Source organism: Bemisia tabaci, chromosome 9 (genome assembly GCF_918797505.1).
Source record: "Bemisia tabaci chromosome 9, PGI_BMITA_v3".
In the NCBI taxonomy this organism is placed as follows: domain Eukaryota; kingdom Metazoa; phylum Arthropoda; class Insecta; order Hemiptera; family Aleyrodidae; genus Bemisia; species Bemisia tabaci.
Window position 1 is genome coordinate 33919943 of NC_092801.1, and position 8745 is coordinate 33928687.

The 8745-nt window shown below is 40.7% G+C and overlaps 1 protein-coding gene across 1 annotated transcript; it reads left to right on the plus strand.

The window, feature by feature from the left end:
* The first annotated feature begins 1613 nt into the window (after nucleotides 1-1613).
* On the plus strand, nucleotides 1614-8351 carry LOC109030360 (uncharacterized). Its single transcript, XM_019041291.2, has 2 exons — nucleotides 1614-1965; nucleotides 6198-8351. Exons 1-2 carry the CDS (start codon nucleotides 1918-1920, stop codon nucleotides 6714-6716), a joined length of 567 nt encoding a protein of 188 aa, XP_018896836.2. The 5' UTR covers nucleotides 1614-1917; the 3' UTR covers nucleotides 6717-8351.
* The last annotated feature ends 394 nt before the right edge of the window (nucleotides 8352-8745 follow it).

Below are 8745 nucleotides of genomic sequence, written 5' to 3' on the forward strand. Positions count from 1 at the left end.
ATTCGAAGGGCCTTGAAAGCAGAAAGAAAATGCCAACTTTCAAAGGCAAGTCCCAATTTTGCCTCTGATGTGCATCAAATGATTTCCAAGATAATATGAGGTACAGTAAAAGTTCGTTGAGTCAAATTGTTGGAGGACCTATGTAAATTTCGACATAAGCGGCTATTCGAATTACTCGTTTCTCCGCTTCGCTCGAAATCAGCATGAAAATTGTAGAAATTCGGCTCAATCGGCAATTTGCGAAAATTATTTGGTCAGTATGAAGTCGACGACAATTCAATAACCAGCCTCCAAAATATCGAGTCATTGCTCATATAGGGAATGCTATACACCGACAGAAGTATACAAAAAAAAAAAAAAAAAAAGAATCTCTGCTTGCACTTTTGTAAATTTCCACTTCTTCAATTTTTTAATTTGTTTGACTTTTTAAAATTCATTATTTAACTTATTTACAGTTAATCAAATCTCAATCAAGAGTAAAGTTAAGAGTGAAGTTAAAGGTGAAGCCTTTACTCTCTCTGGTTCAGCACCTCCATCAACCCCAACATTTATCAATGATATTCCTAATAATTCAAGGGCCAGCGTTGCCAATAATGAGCTTTCTTTCACACTCAATGGTTCTGCATCTCCATCAACCCCAACAACTTTCAATGATATTTGTAATAATTCACGGGCCAGTGTTGACAATAATGAGTTTTCTTCGACACTCTCTGGTTCTGCACCTTCATCAACTCCAAAAACTATCAATGATATTTCTAATGATTCAAGGGCCAGCATTGCCAAAACTGGCTCAAACATTATCTGCACCTTCCAGCGGAAAGGAACCAGGCTACATCGGCTATTGCCTTTAACCGGGCACTTGAATTTATAACGAGAGAACGTTAGAGCAGATTCCTTCGAGAATTTTAAGGAATTTGCTTCGTGCTATGCAGAAAATTCACCGTTCGCACAAAAATCCACACAACCGTTATCGTGTAAAAGATGCAAATGCCCGGTTAAATTAGGCAATAGCTGATGTGGCTTGGTTCATGTTTGCTAAACGCGCAAATAAGGGTGGCTTAGCTGTTTTCCCCCGACACTTCCTTCATATTCCGTGACATTTCCAGGTTCTCTCTGACTTTTCCCGATATTCCCTGCTTGGCAACCCTACGAACGTGATGAATACCCGTGCAAGCGATAGAATAAAACTCAAGTTTTTGTGCTCGATTTTTTACGTGCGATACCCGTACCTAGTTTTATGAGCCGTTTCCAGGGTGGCAAAATTTCATGAAAAATAAAACCTTGGAATTTCACGTGAAATATTTCATGAAATTTCAGAAATGTATGGAAGATATTGAAACGAACCAGTTCCTTTTCATGTTTCGCAAAATGTAGAGATTGTGACTTTGCGTTTGTGTGTATGAGTGCGGGTTGCCTACTCTAGCTCCTGAAAATGAGAAATATTTCACAGCCTCGTGAAATTTCCTATCTTTCATTTCTTTCTGGCGTTTCTTGCTACCCTACACTGGAAAAAAAAACCACATTGAATCTTTTTCTTGTCAATATTTTGAAGAGTCTGGACTATAGATCCAATGTGTTTTTTTTTTTTTCTTTCTTTCTTTTTTTTTCCCAGTGTAACCTTTCTTCATGGTCGGTAACACAGAGGCACTCGAGGGAATTTCGCCCAGGCTTCCGTCTATTTACTCCATGCAACTAACGAGTGGAAATACAAAAAACCAGACGAAAAAATGTTTCACCGTGGAACATTTTTGACGCGCGTTGAGGCACGAGAGGGGAAAATTTTCGCGAAAATCAAACGCGTCATGTCGAACGGCCGAGTGCGTGGCGTGACTCGGTGAACGAAGCCTTTAAAAGGGCGACAGTCTGCGAGCATTGCTACGAGTTTCTGTGCAGTGCTGTGATATACGCGACTTCACCATGAAGTCGCCCTCGGGTGTTATCTGTTGGTGTTTCCTCGCTCTTGCGGTAAGTCATTTCAAACTGTCTCCACACGGCTCAGATACGTATTACAAAACCCGTTCTAACTTTCAACTACGCTGGAGTAAAAATTCGCTAGGATCTAGAGTTTAGACTGTTTTTAAAACATTGACGAGAAAAAATACTCTTGTTCCGATCGGATTTTGGCTTGAATCAAAACGAAATCCGCTTAAATTAAGAGGCTTGGTTCTTGATTTAAGCTAAATTCTGATTGAATCAAGAGTACTTTTTCTCGTCGATGTTTTTAAGAGTCTGGACTCTAGATCCAATGTGTTTCTTTTTCCAGTGTAGCGCGAAAAGAAGAGTCGTTTCGGATAGATTATGACTCAAAAATCGCATAGAGTACGTTAAGTCGTAATGTAAGTGGGAGAGCTGGCGCCACTTTGAAGCAACTTCCAGGTCACTTTTTCGATCGAATCTCATTACGAAGCGGACCACCGTAGTTAAGAATGGCACGAAGTTTTCTACAATCTTTTTGAATAACTGATTACGCGATTACCTAAAATTTCACACAAATGGGTAATTTGGCCATCCTAAATGCCATCCTGTGTTCTTCCTCATCATACCTGAGTGAATTTTCTGTAATACGCGCCAATTTACTTGCTCAATCGAACTCAAGAGTTGAGAAAATATACACGACACAGTTCCTGCATTTTCTTATCTTTGTAACAGTGCAGTGCGGAACAAATGTATTCTATTTATTTATTGGAACACGAATTGTAAGAATTCGTTTGAGAAAATACAATGCCAAGGCGTTATGATTCGTTTAGATGTAGAGTTTAGACTCTTAAAAACATTGACGAGAAAAAATACCCTAGTTCCGATCGGATTTTTGCTTGAGTCTAAGAGAGATCAGCTTAAATTAGGAGGCTTGGCTCTCGATTCGTGGAACCAGGAGGAGATTTGGATGTCTTCGATCCCAATGAAGAGTTATTTTTTCGAATGTGATATTTCTTGAGCTTGGCTTAACTGACGCGGGGCCTTCAGACCCCAAGTGATTTCTGCTTTTTTAGCTGCTTTAATCAGCTCATCAGAGAAACATTCGTTAATGATTTACAATAAGATCAGTGTTCTAAATTTCCGCTGGACAAGAAAAGCCGAAACCGAGATAGATCGAATTGGAGATAGAAAACGAGCTTTGATGAACGATCAGTTCTAGGAGCGCTGAAAAATTGTACTTCCACAGTGACATTTGGTAATCGTAAACTTGCTGAGTAAAATTTAGCACGCTAAGAAAATTCTGTAACCGTGACACTATGATATAACTATGATTAATTATTTAAATACTGTAATATATACGAATGAACTGGGGATTTCATGAGAGCGGAGGGTTTCAATTGATAAACAAAAGAAACATTCCACCGTTCATTGAATTACGAGTTTTATATAGAACCGTTCATAGCGTCAGCACCGTTTCTACATTGTTTTTTATGGTAAGTTTTAATGAGGAATGCATTGTGGACTTGCTTCGCATTGCGCGTCCAGAGGCCCACTTAGAGGAAGTTATGCCTAGCAGCATGGCGTAAGAGTCTTTCGGAAGAATCGCCTGCAAATCGTCGAATAGGCAACTTATATTACACGCATTTTGTTGGCGTGTCGAATGGCGCCTTGCTGAGGCTTGTGGCATGTTCTGCACTGGGAAATATTCTCATGGATTAGATCGTGTATCCGATTGCAATGCTATATTGATCAAAATGGGACATTGGTGCGATTATTGAATATTGCCCATCAAAATTTAGATGCGCTTTGCCTTTTAGATTGACATAATCGCGAACTGTAAGAATCGAATAATGCGCCAGTTCTACGCTGGACGATATTCTAAAGGATTAGATCGTGTTATCCGATTGCAATGCTATATTGATCAAAATGGGACATTAATGCGCCTAGACCCATCAAAATTGAGAGGTGCTTGGTCTTTTGGATTTACATAATCGCGTACTATAAGACTCGAATAGTGCGTCAGTTCTATGCTGGACGATATTCTCATGGATTAAATCGTGTTATCCGATTGCAATGCTATATTGATCAAAATGGGACATTGGTGCGACAATAGAGTATTGCCCATCAAAATTGATAGGCGCTAAATCTTATAGAGTAGACATAATCGCGAACTATATAAATCGAATAAGCATACCAATAGTTTTCATTGATGATAATTTGACCGTGGGATAAACACTCCTAGAATAAAATGAACGGGCTGAAGAAGTGTTGAGAACACTAGATGATGCAGGATTTAGAAAAAGTAAATTTTCTGAAGAAGAAATTGAAATATTGGGTTGTATAAATTGAACCAAGATAGTTTACACATGATTAGAGGCAAAGATCAACTTTCACCGAGGAGGAGCCTCTACAAAGGTTCATGGCCTTTCATCCTTTTTAGGTGTGATATCTCAATATCGAAAGTTAAGTTATCAAGCAGCTACTCAATAAAAATCTTTCTATAAATTGTCACACGCCTAAGTATTGGACTTAAGAGTGCCGAGTTGCTATTGATAAATTTAAGGAAATCCCCTCCTCAAAACGTGTTCGTGTTTAATTAGACCCTTCAGTGCCAGTAAAACTAATCTGTGATGAAAGCCCTCACTGGAAAAAAACCACTTTGGATCTGAAGTCCAAACTCTTAAAAACATCGACAAGAAAAAATACTCTTGATTCGATCGGATTTTTGCTTAAATCAAGAACCAAGTCTCTTAATTTGAGCGGAATTCCTTTTAATCTAAGCAAAACTCTGATTGAATCAAGAGTCCTTTTTCTTGTCAATGTTTTCGAGAGTCTGGACTCTACATCCAATGTGTTTTTTTATTCCAGTGCTTACGGAATGGAGATGTTGCATGTGTGAGGAATTTGCGATATGACGACTGATTCTTATGTAAAAGTTGGCGAGAAACACGATGGTGCCACTGGTTTTCTCTGAAATCAACTCCCAAGCTCAAAAAAAGCTCTCAAGTTGACTCCAAAATGAAGGGGATATCCCCACGCTACCCTGAGAGTCCGCACCTCTATATCAAGACGAGCTCTCCATGCAAAGATAGGGAGCAAATACATTGACAGGGCCGCCACTTTATTTGGGGACTCTAAAACTGAAAACACGGCAACCCTGCTAATGTATTTGCTCCCTATCTTTGCATGGAGAGTTTGTCTTGATGTAGAGGTGGACTCTCAGGATAGCGTGGGATATCCCCTCCATTTTGGCCTCAACTTGAGAGCTTTTTTTTAAGCTTGGGCGTTTATTTCAGAGAAAACCAGAGGCATCATCGTGTTTCTTGCGAATCTTTACTTAAGAATTAATAGTCAAATCGCAAATTCCTCACACATGCAACATCTCCACTAGAAGTATTCCGAACAAATGGTTGCAGACCAAATATTTTGAGTTAAACTACGCAGATAGCGCGCTAGGGTGTAGATATCAGACTTGTTGGACGTGCCCAACGTGATTTTCTTGCGATATTACGCGGTAGAGGTATATTTACTTGGCTGAATCTCAGGCACTTTCAGGTGATTCGATGGACGCCATATTTTGTGTCAGAACGTCATGCGACATATCGCATCAGTTGGTTCCATTTTGTTCAGCTACTCGTCATTTTTCTCCAATTTTGAGATCGCAATTCTGTTGTCAGGAGACTAAAGCACCCACTTACCAATTTTAACAAAGAAATTAAACGAAATAAAGGTGTGGTTTTTTTCCGAGAGAAAATATCGCATTCGATGCTAATATCAAAACTGCACTCGAATGCGATATTTTCTCTCTGAAAAAACCACGCCTTTATTACGTTGAATTTCTTTGATAAAATTGGTTAGTGAGTGCTTTAGTCTCCTGACAACAGAATTGCCATCTCAATATTGGAGAATAATGACGAGTATAGCTGAAAAAACGGAACCAATTGATGCGATATATCGCATGCCGTTCTGACACAAAATATGGCGTCCATCGAATCACCTTAATTGGACCGCGTTAAACAGAAAGGAACCGAGCCACATCAGCTATTGCCGAATTTAACTGGGCAATTTAATTTTTTCCATGAAAACGTTTGTGCGGATTTTTGTGCAAATGTCAGTGAATTATTTGCATAGTACTAAGTAAATTCACTGAAATTTTCAAAGGAATCCGCACAAACCTTCTTTGTAAAAAATTAATTTGCCTCATTAAATTTGGCAATAGCAGATGTGGCTTGGTTCCTTTCCGTTTAACGCGGTCCAATTATGTGTGCACTTGCTTCCAGGTTTGGCATGTCAGCGCTATTGCAAACCCCAACACCAAGGACAAGAAAGATGACTACCTTTCAGACGAGGAGGCTGTGAAGTACATGAACGAGCACCCAGAATACCGCCCGAACTTCGACTTCGTCCCCATGGATTTGGCGGCCACCACCTTGACGGGTGGCCGGGACTTTGAGAACTTGGACGACCGGCGCCCCCAGGACAACAGACGCCCCCAGAGCCCCCTCAGACGACAGCAGTCCGTCAGCGCGGAGGAGAAGCGCGCTTTCCTCCAGCGACAACAGTCCCGCCTCGCGGCGGACGGACGCCCCAACCCCCAGCTCCAGAGACAGAACTCCGGCCCCAAACCGACAAACTCCCCGAAGAGATCCGACTCGCAGAGACTCAGAGCCGCCGCTGCTCTCAAAAAGTCGCCCAGCATCAAGTCCGCGAGCCTCACCAAGTCCAAAAGCCTCAAGAAGCCAGGGAACTCTCCGGGGCGCTCGCAATCGCCGAGACGAGCTGCGGCGCCCGCAGCGTAGGCCGCCCGCCGGACAGCTTGGAACCACGATCGTAGAGTACATGGGACCGTTTTAATAGTCGTTCCTTGTGATGCCGAAGGACGCCTTCGACGTAGCATCAAATGAAGGAAAAATATTACAAAATTTGGGTAAAATAATAGTCGTTCTTTTGGTAGATTTTCCCCTGGGAGAAGCCCCGTCTATTGTTTTATCGTGACTAAGGGATGTCAAAAGACGCCTTCGACGTAGCATCAAATGAAGGAAAAATATTACAAAATTTGGGTAAAATAATAGTCGTTCTTTTGGTAGATTTTCCCCTGGGAGAAGCCCCGTCTATTGTTTCATCGTGATTAAGGCAGAGGCGGATCCAGCAATTTGGCAACACCGGATATCCTCCATTTAAACCTGTGTTAAATAATCGATTCTTGTCGGAGCACCTGGCCCCTTTAAAAGTCGATCCATTTCCATTTGTTTGAATGGAGAAAAACAACGTTGCCAATTTGCTATATCCGCCAATGGATTAAGGGATGTTAAAGGACGCCTTCGACGTAGCATCAAATAAAAGAAAAATATTACAAAACTTGGGTAAAATTCAACATCGCGACTTGGGGGATGGATTCTTGCCAATGATGACGATGATCGGCCTCTACACAAAATACGAGAGAAAAGTCTGTGGATTTTGTTGAACTTCAACGTAGGTGCAAACATGGCTTGAAATTTTTTTCCGTACAATAAAATCAGATCATGTTATCCGTTAAAGATGCCGTTGAATAATACTCAATATTCGTAATAATTGTGGTTTTTACGATGCGACAGAGTAATTTTCAAACCTCCCATAATAGCGCTGTTAACCAGTAGGTCGCATTTAAAAAGAGCTATTGAAGGAGCGACTGTTGAAACGGATTTTATGATGCGACAGTAGAGTAATTTTCAAACCTCCCATGATAGCACTGTTAACCATTAGGTCGCATTTAAAAAAGAGCTATTGAAGGAGCGACTGTTGAAACGGCTTCTATAGTCGTGTTAGGAATGGGAGATCTGTCTATACTTTTAAGCATGTTCCATCCTAAAAATCCTGAGATCCTTCTTAAATCTCATGTACTCTACAACCACTACATACGGCAATACGATTAACACACGGAGAATTCCCGGGCACCGTTAGTGCTACGCATAAACTGGATTACGATCGACTTCTAGCATTGAACATGCTTTGATGCATTTACCCTTGTCTGCCAGCCAGACGAACTTTTTTTATTAACATCGATTATGTTTGGATTCATTCGCCCTTGTCTGCCAGAAAAACACTTTTGTATGAATACAGTCGAATTTCCGCGAGTGGATTCGGATTAGGTCTTAACCTTAACTATTACCAACCTCATCGATTTTGTTTGGATTCATTCACCCTTATCTGTCAGAAAAACACTTTTGTATGAATACAGTCGAATTTCTGCGAGTGGATTTGGATTAGGTCTTAACCTTAACTATCACCAACCTCCGTTAAAACACATACTCAATTTTTGGCGTGTTATGAGTACTTCGTGGTTTCCAACCGTGCCTACAAGTGAACCGGATTCACTACAGCGGAAATTTGACTTGGTCGACAAAGGCTTCTTGTTGACCCGTTTTTTAAATAAATTGGTTTATCGCACGATGAAACTTTTTGATACGTTATTTACACTGTTGTTTCCTTGAACATAAAGAAGGTTGATGAACGTTTAGTTTCATACCCCAGGATCAATGTCAAATATAAAATTTTTGGAGCCAAAAAAAGGTCCTTCAAAGGGGGAGTTCAGCGATGAATACGCCATCAACGTGGGTACGGTTTCACACCCTCAACTAAATAAAAGGCTGTATAAAATGTTTGGAGCAAAAAAAAGGTCCTTCAAAGGGGAAGTTCAGCAATGAATACGTTATCAACGTGGGTACAGTTTCACGCCCTCAATAAAAGGCTGTGTAAAATTTTGGAGCCAAAAAAGGTCCTTCAAAGGGGGAGTTCAGCGATGAATACGCCATCAACGTGGGTACGGTTTCACACCCTCAACTAAATAAA